Source organism: Hyperolius riggenbachi, chromosome 8 (genome assembly GCF_040937935.1).
Source record: "Hyperolius riggenbachi isolate aHypRig1 chromosome 8, aHypRig1.pri, whole genome shotgun sequence".
Taxonomy (NCBI): Eukaryota; Metazoa; Chordata; class Amphibia; order Anura; family Hyperoliidae; genus Hyperolius; species Hyperolius riggenbachi.
This window is the reverse complement of record NC_090653.1, coordinates 161,419,447-161,433,672: the sequence shown is the minus strand read 5'-3', so window position 1 is coordinate 161,433,672 and position 14,226 is coordinate 161,419,447. Positions and strand designations below refer to the sequence as shown.

The following is a 14,226-nucleotide window of genomic DNA, read 5'->3' as shown; positions in this document are numbered from 1 at the left end:
CGCCCCGTGCTCAGGACAGTCGCACTGTCTGCACGGGCTTGGAAACGGGCCTGTTCCTGATACCTCACAGTGATGTAGATGCTCTGAGGTGCTTAGCTCCCTATGCCATATATTTTGGAGCTGCAATTTCCTAGTACCAAAAAAGGAGCGGAGTTGACACGATGCATAAAATCTCAGGCAGGTCCCACATGACCCCTCATTTGGTCTTTTACATTCTGGCTTGTCTTAAAGGAAGGGGAAAAAATGAACAAATATCAGCCACATCATCAAAGCAGCTAAAAGCGTCATAGTGCAGAAGTTGAAAAGCTGACTGATTAAAGGGGCATCCTGGGTGTCTTTCACACACAATCTGCTCATACTAGATAAGGTTACGGTATATTCCTATTGCGTTACATTTCAAGTAAGGGGAATTTTTTTAATACAGAATTCTTATTACTTATTTTTGCCCCTCTGTAATTTGACAGGTTCTCTTGGCAGTAACATGGGAAAAGATGACGGTATCCCTGTTAGAGTTGCATTAAGGTGCCGTCCTCTGGTGCCTAAAGAAATCAATGAAGGCTGCAAGACCTGCCTTACATTTGCCCCTGGAGAACCGCAGGTACATGCTTCTCTTTGCTGCTGTCTGGCCTCCATGAGTTATGTTGCTGTTTGCACCATTTTTCACTCAGTTTTTCTGTGCAGGTGGTTGTTGGAAATGAAAAAGCTTTCACATATGATTATGTGTTTGATCCTTCAACTGAGCAGGAAGAGGTGTACAACACTGCTGTAGCTCCTCTCATTAAAGGCTTGTTTAAAGGTAAGTCTTGGCTACAATACAAGGCATACTTGCCCAACAAAATCAAGCATGAGAGCTTTTTCTGCCTTTTTGCTTTCTTTCTGCATGTTTTGATGAATTGAATTACAAATCTGCTAGATATCAAAGTTGACTATTTTTACAACAACCAGAGAGATAGCATTTTCCTCACTGGGCTGCGTCTATTTCCAAAACCGTGCTTATGCGAATGTGCATCCATATCGCTTTGCCATGCCATTCGCTGCAATGGACATGCATGCTGTGGAAAACTGCAACATGCATCATTTCTGTTCCCCCGCATGCGTGTCGGATGCAGCCTATTGATTTCAATAGGCTGCGATACCGCATCCAAAAATCATGTGCAGGAAAGGGCTGCTACTCAAGTGGAAATAGGCCTTAAAGGGGCTCAGACGAGTTAAGCTAGTTGTTTGTTTTCCCGGGCTTCCTCCAGCCCCATAAGCACAGATGCGTCACTCGTCGTCCTGCTCTCTCCCGTTCAGCCCGTGGTGAGCGCCAGTAACTGGCTCAGTCGAAGCCAGTCAGTCTTCTGCGCATGTGTTTGTTTTTTGGGTTCTTTTTGGAAATATTTGACAATATTTTTTTTTTTTTCTAGACTCTCTTCCCGCCAGCCAATCCCCCGTGATCAGCTGTCATAGGCTTCATCCTATGACAGCCGATCACCGCCAACAGTCAGCAGGCGCTGTACTCAGTAGAAAGACAGCGGTTTTGCAGTCTAAAAATCTCCTGAGCAGCGATTGCCGCTCGGAGACTGAGGGCAAGCCAGAGCTCCGCCACCCAAACAGGAGATGCGTGCGATCGCCTTCAGTAGCCGACACCAGGACTTGACGCCAATTGGCGTTAGGCAGTCCTGGGGCTACCGCCGCGGCCATGCCCGTTGGCGTGGAGCGGCCGTAAGGTTAAGACTCGTCTCTGAGTCTCTTAAAAGTGTAACTGTCAGCCATAAAATCAATACTTTATTTTGTATCTGGTAAACAAGTAATAAAGATGCTAAGCAGGTAATCCAAAAGTTAAAATCACTATTACTTTTCTTGCTGATAAATGATCATTCCCCAGTTCACATGACTCCTATTAGGTACACACAATTTGGTACGCAAAAAAGTTGCAGGGCATGCTGGGTTGTCCAATTTTGCATCTCTACTTCCGCAGACTTAACTAATGCAGCCGGATTGGCTTTAAAATGGGAAATGCTAGGGATTTTTCTTACTTGTAAAGCACCAACCTATACAGCAATATAAAAAAAGTGAACACTGCCTAAAACTGCTGATTAAACTGCTGATTAAAAGCCAGGATTGCGGAGGAAGCGGCAGAGGGGCCCAGGAGAACATAATGAATAGAATGGTATGCTTTTTATTGTAAGAATGTGTGTACAGATTCTCTAAGTTGTTGCTTGGCAGGTGTATCTGCATGCCTGAGTAGTTAAAGGGAACCTGAAGTGAGAGGAATACAGAGCCTGCCATCTTTCTCCAATAAACAATGACTCTTGCCTGACTTTAGTGCTGATGCTTTGCCACTAATATTGTCCAGAATGAACATGCATACCAACAGGGGCGTAACTAGAAATCACTGGGCCCCCCTGCGAATATTTGGATGGGGCCCCCCCCATAGGTGCCAAATAATCGTAATGGGGCAGCGTTTCACTGTAAATTAATTGTAAAGTGGGCAGCATTTTACCAGACAATCGTAATGTGGGCCAGAAAATCGTAATGTGGGCAGAGTTCACCAGAAAATCGTAATGTGGGCCTTTAGAAAATCATAATGTGGGCAGAGTTCACCAGAAAATCGTAATGTGGGCACCAGTCACCAGAAAATAGTAACGTGAGCAGCAGTCACCAGAAAATTGTAACGTGGGCAGCATTCACCAGACAATCGTAATGTGGGCAGCGTTCACCAGAATATCGTAATGTGGGACAGAAAATCGTAATGTGGGCAGAGTTCACCAGAAAATTGTAACATGGACAGCATTCACCAGACAATCGTAACTTGGGCAGTGTTCACCAGAAAATCGTAATGTGGGCCAGAAAATCGTAATGTGGGCAGCGTTCACCAGAAAATCGTAACGTGGACAGCATTCACCAGACAATCGTAACGTGGGCAGTGTTCACCAGAAAATCGTAATGTGGGCCAGAAAATCGCAATGTGGGCAGCAGTCACCAGAAAATCGCCATGTGGGCAGCAGTCACCAGAAAATTGCAATGTGGGCATCAGTCACCAGAAAATCCTAATGTGGGCAGCAGTCACCAGAATATCGTAATGTGGGCAGCAGTCCCAGAAAATCCTAATGTGGGCAGCAGTCAGTCACCAGAATGTCGTAATGTGGGCAGCAGACACCAGAAAATCCTAATGTGGGCAGCAGTCACCAGAAAATCCTTATGTGGGCAGCAGTCACCAGAAAATCGCAATGTGGGCAGCAGTCACCAGAAAATCGCAATGTGGGCAGCAGTCACCAGAAAATCCTAATGTGGGCAGCATACACCAGAAAATCGCAATGTGGGCAGCAGACACCTGAAAATCGTAATGTGGGCAGCAGACACCTGAAAATCGTAATGTGGGCAGCAGACACCTGAAAATCGTAATGTGGGCAGCAGACACCTGAAAATCGTAATGAGGGCAGCAGACACCTGAAAATCGCAATGTGGGCAGCAGTGACCAGAAAATCGCAATGTGGGCGGGCAGCAGTGACCAGAAAATCGCAATGTGGGCAGCAGACACCTGAAAATCGTAATGTGGGCAGCAGACACCTGAAAATCGTAATGTGGGCAGCAGACACCAGAAAATCGCAATGTGGGCAGCAGACACCAGAAAATCATAATGTGGGCAGCAGACACCTGAAAATCGTAATGTGGGCAGCAGACACCTGAAAATCGTAACGTGGGCAGCAGACACCAGAAAATCGCAATGTGGGCAGCAGTGACCAGAAAATCGTAATGTGGGCAGCAGACACCTGAAAATCGTAATGTGGGCAGCAGACACCAGAAAATCATAATGTGGGCAGCAGACACCAGAAAATCGCAATGTGGGCAGCAGACACCTGAAAATCGTAATGTGGGCAGCAGTCACCAGAAAATCCTTATGTGGGCAGCAGACACCTGAAAATCGTAATGTGGGCAGCAGACACCTGAAAATCGTAATGTGGGCAGCAGACACCTGAAAATCGTAATGTGGGCAGCAGACACCTGAAAATCGTAATGTGGGCAGCAGACACCTGAAAATCGTAATGTGGGCAGCAGACACCTGAAAATCGTAATGAGGGCAGCAGACACCTGAAAATCGCAATGTGGGCAGCAGTGACCAGAAAATCGCAATGTGGGCGGGCAGCAGTGACCAGAAAATCGTAATGTGGGCAGCAGACACCAGAAAATCGCAATGTGGGCAGCAGACACCTGAAAATCGTAATGTGGGCAGCAGACACCTGAAAATCGTAATGTGGGCAGCAGACACCAGAAAATCGTAATGTGGGCAGCAGTCACCAGAAAATCGTAATGTGGGCAGCAGACACCAGAAAATCGTAATGTGGGCAGCAGTCACCAGAAAATCGTAATGTGGGCAGCAGACACCAGAAAATCGTAATGTGGGCAGCAGTCACCAGAAAATCGTAATGTGGGCAGCAGACACCAGAAAATCGCAATGTGGGCAGCAGTCACCAGAAAATCGTAATGTGGGCAGCAGACACCTGAAAATCGTAATGTGGGCAGCAGTCACCAGAAAATCGTAATGTGGGCAGCAGACACCTGAAAATCGCAATGTGGGCAGCAGTCACCAGAAAATCGTAATGTGGGCAGCAGACACCTGAAAATCGTAATGTGGGCAGCAGACACCTGAAAATCGCAATGTGGGCAGCAGTCACCAGAAAATCGCAATGTGGGCAGCAGGCACCTGAAAATCGCAATGTGGGCAGCAGACACCAGAAAATCGTAATGTGGGCAGCAGACACCTGAAAATCACAATGTGGGCAGCAGACACCTGAAAATCACAATGTGGGCAGCAGACACCTGAAAATCACAATGTGGGCAGCAGACACTAGAAAAAAAAATGCACCTGTGAAAAAAAACCAATTCACTTACCTGACAGAAGTCTTCTCCTCTCCCGGCATCTGGCTCGCAGCTCCCCGAGTCCTCCTGCAGCACATCTCCCGCGCTGACAGGCAGAGTGCAGGGCTACGGCAAGATGGCTGCCGAAGCCCTGTACTAGAGACACATAGTCTCCAGTGTAGGGCTTCTTCGGCGGCCATCTTGCCGTAGCCCTGCTCTGCCTGCCGGAGACTATGCAGGCTGCTGGAGCGGGGCTGCGGGGACTGAACTGGCGCAGCGTCTATTAGACGCTGCGGCCAGTTGAGCACCTTGCTGGGGGGTCCAGAGCAGCGCTCCCCCCACGCACAGTGAGCGGGCCCCAGAGCAGCCCCGGGCGGCAGGGCCCCCCTGCGGCTGAGAGAGTCGCATCCCCGGTAGGTACGCCGGTGGTGACAGCCTTTCCTCCTCCGGGCCCCTGACTTGCTAGGGGCCCCCCTGCAACTGCAGGGGCTGCAGGGTCTATTCCTACGCCCCTGCATACCAAATGTTTTGACTCTGGTCTGACTCCACTGGTTGCATGCTTGTTGCAGGTGTGACTCAAAATCCAAGCCAAAAGTTCAGCATAACAGTCAGGCAACTGGAATTATGGTAAGGGGACGAAGATGGCAGCCTCTGTATTCCCCTCACTTCAGGTTTCCTTTAAAGAGAATCTGTACTCTAATATTCTTACACTAAAAAGCATACCATTCTATTCCTTATTTTCTCCTGTGCCCCTCTGTGCTGTTTCTGCCACTCTGCTGCAATCCTGGCTTGTAATTAACAGTTTTAGGCAATGTTTACAAACAAACTAACCAGCTTCTAATAGGCTCAGCTAAGCATAGTGTGTGAGTATGCAGGGGGCCTGCAGAGGGTGTGTATCGCTTCTACCAATCACAAGCAGCCCTGCACATTCCACACAATCAAAGCCTTAGCCCGACAAACAGGACAGAGGAAAGATACATTGATTTATTACAGAGACAGTGTAATTAGGAAGAGCTGCAGTAAGCCCCAGCACATTAGAACAGGCATAGGAACTCATAGGATAGAAGAACTAAGGCTGAAAAAATTGTTACAGAGTCTCTTTAAGTGTAATAACCTACAAACCCGGTCTTCCATATAAGGCTGCATGAACCTCGCTTGATCCCTGACTATTGAGTAGTTGATCCCTCACTCAGAAGCACCGCAGTCCACCATGTGAGGTCACTCTGTTGTGCCTGCATCTATCTATTCACAAAGTAAGAATTGATAAGAATGGCTACTTTCATGCTGCAGCAGTTGGTGAATCTACTGTGTGGCAACCATGCATATGACTGCTGCACAGTACAGGCTTCATGAACATTTGACAACTGCAAAAGCAATATCATGGGAGGTGGATGTGCATTCCATAAAGTACATGTCAGTAAACCATAGCAATCACATTGGTAGATAATACAATGCCTGCTGCATCCAGTTCCAGAATTTGATGCTGGAGTGCAATATTAACATTTTATTTAAAAAAAAAAAAAAAAAAAAACACTGGTCAGTGCTGTGCAGATCTTCTGTTACATGCACAGCTCCCAATCTCTGCTGATGCATCACATCACCACCCTCTGGTTGGAGCTTCTTGCACACCCTTGATGTACAGGTAGTCCACGACTTACGAACGACCCGCCAATACGAACGGCATGGATTCTCTGTTTGCATGGGAACAAGCAAAAACATTTTTTTCTCCAAATTGGGCTTGTAGCTTTTGAGAAAATCGATTTTATAAAGAAAAGAAAAAATGGCTTTTAAACTTGTATAAACAGGTAAAGGGCAGAGGTGACACAGAGGGGGACACTGGAGGCGCAGGAGATCATAAAGGAGGTAAAGGGGACAGATGGCAAAATGTTCGGACTTGAGAACAGATTCAGGTTAAGAACGAACCTACAGTCCCTATCTCGTTCGTTAACCGAGGACTACCTGTAAGCCAAAGGTTCTATAAGGAGTGCTCAGGCCAAATGCCTAGAGTGCTTTATTCGCTCCTTACAAACACAACATTTTTAAAGCGCTATTCTCCGTAGGACTCAAAGCGCATAAGCATGGCTGAGACCAGTATTTGGTTGATTGGTAAATTCTGGTACAGAGGAAGAATTCTACAAGTCTGCAAATGCCTGGCTAAATATGTGGCTTTTTGGTGTGGATTTTAATAACCCCAGGGATGGTGCTTTCTTTACTGATTGTGATAGGGAATTCCAAAGTGTAGGGGCAACATGACAAAGCTCTGTCACTCCCAGAGTGTACCTTTGGAGCCAAAGTTCAACTGAAGTGAGAAGAATATGGAGACTTATATTTATTTGCTTTTAAACAATACCAGTTGCCTGGCAGCCCTGCTGATCTACTTGGTCGCAGTAGTGATTGAATAACAAAAGAAACAAGCATGCAGCTAATCTTGTCAGATATGACAATGTCAGAAACACCTGATCTGCATATGCTTGTTCAGGGTCTATGGCTAAAAGTATTAGAGGCAGAGGGATACTATAACTATGGCAGACTCCATATTCTTCTGGGTTTAGTTGTCCTTTTAAAGCAATCCTGAGCTGAAGCTCAGGATCAAAATAAGATGCTCATCTGAAGAGGGAAGCTTTGGGATCCCGTTGAGGCTTCCCACGGTGGTCCAATGCCCCCTGTCGCTGAGCATGGCCCCCCCATCTGGGCCATGCAGCTCCCTTTACTTGCCTCATGGCCATGCAGTATAAACTCCAGCACAGCTGCGCATGCACAGTAGCACTGTGCCTGCGGCTCCAGCTTATTGTGCAGAGTGGGTTCATGCTGCCGCACTGCAAGAAAAGGAGCTGCATCTTGTAACTAAACTTCTGGGGTGGGGCACACTCAGGGACGGGAGACATCAGAGAGCAGAGGGAAACCTCAATAGGATGCTAAGGCTTCCCTCGCTTTAGGGAAGTATCTGTTTGTACCCAAGCTTCAGCTCGGGTACACTTTTAAGTCCATTGGAGCTAAACAGAAAAGGCCGCACTGCCAGTGTAATGTTTAATTTTTGCAGGTAAAAGCTGACCTTTCAGGACTCATCCCTTCATCATCCAACAATGTCTAGAACAAACAATAAGACTGCAATTAGTGGATGGCAACTAAATAACACTAAGTGTTGCTGTGCTGGAGATGCGAACACCCGCAAGACTACTATAAATTAGAGATATGTCTCAGATACCAGAGCCACAGACCCAAACCAAGGTTTCACAGAAAGTTACGACATTTCAAATGTTCAATACCTATAGTCTTAAAGGAAAGGCAGGCACAGATGCACTGGTGCATCTTTGACAGCATACTGTTTATACTCCCCGTTTCATTGCCTGAAGAAGCAGGACTTTACCTGTGAAACGTGTTGCATCATTCTGTGGAGTATCTAAGAAATTTGTCCTTTTTTAAAATTGACAGTTAGTGTCTGCTTAAAGAAGGTGAGTCCACCGCTACTTTCCAAACAATTTTTAACCTATTTTAGTTTTACTCTTTTGGCGCCTCTGTTCACCATACATAAATACTTGTGTCCACCCTGGTGGAGGGGCAATATACCCCTTTCTTCCTATCTTCAGAGAGCGACTTCTTAATCTTGTGTGGGACAGGTCTAATCTCACCTGCTGTTACAGTGGTTGACCATGAGGTAATCCTGGTCTGAGTATTTTTATACTCTTCAATTCTACCATTATTGCCGGTACATACTACATTATATATTAGGCTCTCGGTGTTCCCTTCCTTTTTAATACTAAGTGTCATACAAACTTAATGAATATTTTATGCAGCTTGGCACTGGGACAAGCAGTTTACAGGAAGTGGATTTTGTATTGCTTTCTGGTGCCTTAAAAGGCATTTTATTGACAAATTTAAAAATATCACGTAGGAGAAAACGCAGGAGAAAAAGTTAATTGCATATGGGCCTGAGTGCCTGGCAAAATTGTAATCAGCAATAGCACATTATGGTTCTAATTGTAGTCCCCACCTTGCAGCAACATAATTCTTCACACTGCTGTGCAAAACATGCACAGCATATTGTGCTAAAGTTATCCAAGTCAGACAGTACGATGCGTATTTCACTCAGGTGGACAGTGTGGGATCTACCCAGAAGTCCTTTGCAATCTACCAGTAGATGACAATCTAACAAATGGGCATCTCTGCTGTAGACCAATGATTTTTATTTTATTTTTTTTCTAAAATACTTTGCATTTAGGTTATAATGCAACAGTCCTTGCCTATGGACAGACAGGCTCTGGGAAGACTTTTTCCATGGGTGGAGCTTATACCCAAGATCAGGAGAATGAGCCAACAGTGGGAGTCATCCCAAGAGTTGTTAAAGCTTTATTCACGGAAATTGAGAAAAGGGCTGATTGGGAATTCCTTTTAAAAGTGTCTTATTTAGAGGTAAGCCTACTGACTGGAAGTTTGTGGCATTATTTCTATTTTTTTAGGACTATATACTAACAGATTTAAGTTGTATTTGTACTTTCCAGATCTACAATGAAGACATTCTTGATCTTCTAGTTTTACGTGAGAAAGCGAGTCCAATAAGCATCCGTGAAGATCCCAAAGAAGGTATTAAGGTATGTAAAGTCATTCTTTTAGTTTCCATTCTACTGATCTCCACCTCTGCTTAGAGATACTTGAACCAGTCTCCATCGAATCTGCTCTTGTTTCTGAGGGATTCAATTTAACATGAATAGAATAACTAAACTTCCATGGTTGAAGCAATTTGGGAGAAATCCAGAGTGTACTGGGCTGGTGCACACCGAGTGGGTTTTCTCGCGTTACGCATGGGTAATGTATTTCAATGGGGTGGTTCACACCAGAGTGGGAGGCGTTTTGCTGAAACGCATAGTCCCGGGCTGAGGCATTTTTTGGATTTTGGAGGCGTTTCTGCCTCCAATGTAAAGTATAGGAAAAACTCCAGTTCAGAGCGGTTTTGCAGGCGTTTTTGTTACAGAAGGTGTTCAGTAACAGCTTTACTGTAACAATATATGAAATCTTCTACACCAAAAACGCTACCCAAAACCGCAAAATGCTAGCTGAAATGCTTCATAAAAATAAGAAAGGGCGTTTCAAAAACCGCTAGCGTTTTGCGGATCTGCTAGCGGCCTAAGCCTGCACAAGCATGGAGAAAACATTGAAATTGTTTTTTTCCTATATGAATCCATGTCAGGATACATCAGGTTAGCTCCGCCCTCCCCCACTCAGGGCTGGTAACTATAAATTAAATGGCAGTCGGCCTGCCCCCTGCTCTTTTTTTTCATTCTGTCCATTCCTCAGGACTGGCAACGTTGTGGAAATAATTCTTTACTCTTAGCTGGCTGTTTTTACAGTCCTCTGTGCAAGGTCAGCCTCCCTTTTGCGATGCCTCTCTCCATAGTCACTAAATGGTGGGCTGGAGTGAAGTAAAATCCCTGGTTTCTGTTCCCAGGGTGTTGCGGGTATAAAAGCGCCCTTGTTTGCTACAGCGGGGCATTGGCTAGCAGAGATGGTTGGGAATCGGGACCCGAGCTTCCGCGTTCCAACACGTGGAACGCATACAATAGACCAGAAGTTCCCTACAGGAAGTGCGTCAGAGCGGGCGCATGCGCACAGCATTCAGGAAGACGTCGGCTATTTAGAAGACGTGCATAGAGGCGAGCAGCGAGTGCAAGGCTGTCAGGAGTGCGGGGAGCAGACCGATCGTGGTGAAGGTATGTGAGCGCTCTAATCTAGCGCACAGACGGAATAATTGTTAGTGCCTACTGTCGGTCGCTGATGAAAATGTTCTGACTCTTAAATTTTAGGCAGCACTCTGGAAAGAGGAAGAGAGAAGTAGAAGCTTCTTCTTATCGCCTTCCCTTAAGCATACATGTATGTAAAAATTACTGTGTATTGCAGCCAGCTTCTGCATGAGTTATTTATATTCACCCTGCCTCATTCTCCTTGCAGTTATTTGCTCGGAAGAGGTAGGGAGGCCACTGCCCAAGAGACCGAACAGAATAATACTGATAGGTAAGAGTTTAGACGTGTGAGTTAGGTAGGGTTTTAAAGTGCTATTTCAACAACATTATCTATTGTTGTTGCAGCCCTCAAAATGATGATCTTCAAGGTCTAATCGTAGCAACTCTTCTAAAAAATCAAACAGTGATTCTAAGCAGGAGGAGAGAAGATTCAGCTGGATTTGTGGACATAGGCCAATGACAGGAAAGGCAGTCTGTTATACTTGTCTTCAGTTCATTCACCTCAAGTAGAGGAGGATCCGTATATGGAGGACTTACCCACATATGTTAAGGCGCTAGTGCAACAGTCACTGGAGGAACAAGCAGTTGCTAGTACTTCCATGATTAATTACATGGCAAGTGCATCAACTTCATCAGAAAATATGGAACTGGAAGAGCAGATTTCAGGAGTATTTGGTTTTTCCTTGGTAGAACCTTATATCAATATCTAAACGAGTTATTGCTGAAGGGTCACTTTAAAGAGAATCCTGTATAAACAAAATGAAGTATAAACAAACATCCCTGCCTGTTTGGGGTCATCTCCTAGCCCCCTCTAATATGTTCGCTGCTCTCCGCTGCAATAAAGCGGGTAAAAAAACTGTTTTATAAATTGTTTTGTAAATAGAAAAGATAGCCACCAAAACAGGAAGTACATCAACTCAGTTAATACACAGTGAGTACACAGAAAATTCAGTGAGATACACATTGAATTCAGTCTCCAGCGGTTATGTGCAAGTTTTGAAAGAGCTATGTGTCAATGAAGCATGACAAGCTGTGTCTTTAGAGCCTGGAGTCTCAGGTCTGCACTCCTGTCAGCCTGACAGGCAGCTTCCTCCTCAGCCAGCTATTCTTTGTTCAGTTTATCAGTCTGTTTATCAGCCTCACAGATAGCAGACAAGCTGACAGTGAGAGCAGGGACGTTGTTTGTGAGGAATAAACCTCACACGAGCACTGGAGGGGCGTGGAAGGGGTTAACTTGTTCACATTACTGAAGAGTTGGGAGCCTTCCAGACACAGGCGACAAATCCGACAGGGGAAAGATCTGATTTATTACAGAGACGGTGCAAGTAGAAAGTGCTGCAGTAAGCCAAAGCACAATGGAACAGTCTTAGGAACTTGTAGGATAAGAGAAATGCTGTTAAAAATTTTGTTAGTCTCTTTTTATAATTAGGTCTTTGAGTAAATACACTAAAAGTACATGTTTCTGCGATATCTGCTCTCACAAACCACAGATGGGCATTTAGTCCACTAGTAATGCAGTTTATTCGTGTCGTTTCCAAAATAAGACCGGCAAGACGTAACTTCTGTCCACAGTGGGACTTACCACTAGTACTACAAGGATTAACAAAATCACTGTTTGAACCGTTGGGAGAATGAAGTCTAACCAACCTCACAACCAAGTTAATATTTTTAGTAGCCATAACATCGGCCAGAAGGGCATCAGAGCTGCAGGCATTAGGCTGTGCGCCACCTTACTTGGAATTCTTTCTGGACCGAGTGACTCTCAGACCGGTACAACAGTTCATCCCAAAAGTAGCAACAAGTTTCCATTTTAACCAACAGTGGGACTTGCCAAAGTTTTCAGAGGCAAACGGAGATAATCCTGACTCTTTGGACATACCATCACTTTTGAGGATTTACCTGGAAAAAATGAATGAAATCCGCAAAACAGACTGTTCGTAGTCCCTTCTGGATATCGAAGAGGGTATGCAGCAACCACCAGGACGATATCGAGTTGGTTACAGAATCGCATATAGTTATGGGCAAACAACCTCCAGAACAAATAAGACCACACTCAACAAGAGGCATGTCAGCTTCATGGGCAGCTTATGCCAACGTGTCACCAGATGTTGTCTGCAAAGCAGCAAATTGGTCGTCGACCCATACATTCATATCCCATTACAAAGTGGATCCGGCTGCAACGACTTCGATCGAGTTTGGGTGTAAAGTGCTAGCCTCTGTGCATAATGAATGATAGAAGAGATGTTATCTTTTTCTTGTATTTTTTTTCTTTTTTATTTGATTAAAGTGGTTTAAAACCCGGACATAATATTCAATAAAAACATATTTTCCTACTTTTTATATGCCATACGGTTATCATATTTGCATTTGTGCATAAGTATTATTCATTTATGTTATAGCTTCCCATAATTACAGTTTTCACTTTGTGAGCTGACTGCATTTTATTAACTGCTTTTATTCATTCAGGCAGACGTGCCTTGACTCTTTGTCTGTCTCCGGGAGCTTCTCCACAGTCAATGTGTCACATTCCTTACTTGATACGTTTAAGTAAACACAAGATAACCATTGTTTAACATTTGGATGTGGCAGGCTGTGCAGAAACTGAAGCTTCTAATGCTGGGCATACACGGGGCGATCCGGCGGCCTATTAGCCGCCGGATCGACTCCCGCCACGCCCCTGCTCGTCCACCCGGATCGATTCCCGCTCGTCCCCGCCGGCGCTTATCTTCTGCTCGATTCGCCGCTATTGTCCGCCCACGGGTATCGAGCGCGGAATCGATCCCCCGCAGTCATCGGACACGACTGATATTATCAATTGAGCCATCAGCGGCTCGATTGATAAGCCTGCGTTGAGCCGTGTATGCCCAGCATTAAGCGTGTTTAACCCTTTGAATGGTGATCTAGTAAAAAAAAAAAAATGCTGGCTGTATATAATATGCTGAGAATAATCTATTAGAGCAAAGAAGAAATTCTGGGTTATATTCCACTTTTAAGTATCGAAAATATAATTGTTTGAGAAGCATTAAGACCCACCCTGTTTATTTGGTCCAATGGATGATCGTTAAATCCCGAAGTATGCTGACATGGATTCATATTGGAAACCGGAAAATTGTATACTTTCGGTAATTTTCCTTTCCTGTATGAAATCCATGTCAGCATGGAATTTCCCACCCGTTACTCGGATTAAGCTAATGACAAAGCAGGGCCGACTGCCATTTAATTTATAGTTACCAGTCCTGAATGGGGAGGGCGGAGCTAACCCAATTTATGCTGACATGGATTTCATACAGGAAAGGAAAATTTACCGAAGGTAAGTACAATTTTCCGGTATTTGGGGTACCCATATATTGCAGTAGAATCCTCGTTTATAGTAAACTCTGATATAGTAAAACTCAGTTCTTCGGTCCCAGCAAATGCATCTGTATAAATATACAATGTATGACCAATTCTGATATAGTAAACTACTTTTCCTGGTCCCTTGGAGTTAACTTTTAAGGGATTCTACTGTACTGTATTTTGATGCAGGGCTGTCACACGACGACTCCTGGTCGTCTCCTGTGTCTGGCATCTTTCTCCATTGCTGCTGGGTGCGCCTGTACCACGTAACACCGGCACATGTGACATAACTACATGCGACAGTGTTGTGTAG

At 45.0% G+C, this 14,226-nt stretch overlaps 1 protein-coding gene across 1 annotated transcript in view; it reads left to right on the top strand.

Moving 5' to 3' along the window:
• Nucleotides 1-14,226, top strand: part of KIF4A (kinesin family member 4A) — a 114,828-nt gene that overhangs the window by 25,250 nt on the left and 75,352 nt on the right. Inside the window, exons 2-5 of the mRNA XM_068247632.1 lie at nucleotides 465-598; nucleotides 682-796; nucleotides 9,062-9,252; nucleotides 9,342-9,431. Coding sequence (XP_068103733.1) covers nucleotides 482-598; nucleotides 682-796; nucleotides 9,062-9,252; nucleotides 9,342-9,431 — 513 coding nt within the window. The 5' untranslated portion in view covers nucleotides 465-481. The remainder of the gene's footprint in view (nucleotides 1-464; nucleotides 599-681; nucleotides 797-9,061; nucleotides 9,253-9,341; nucleotides 9,432-14,226) is intronic.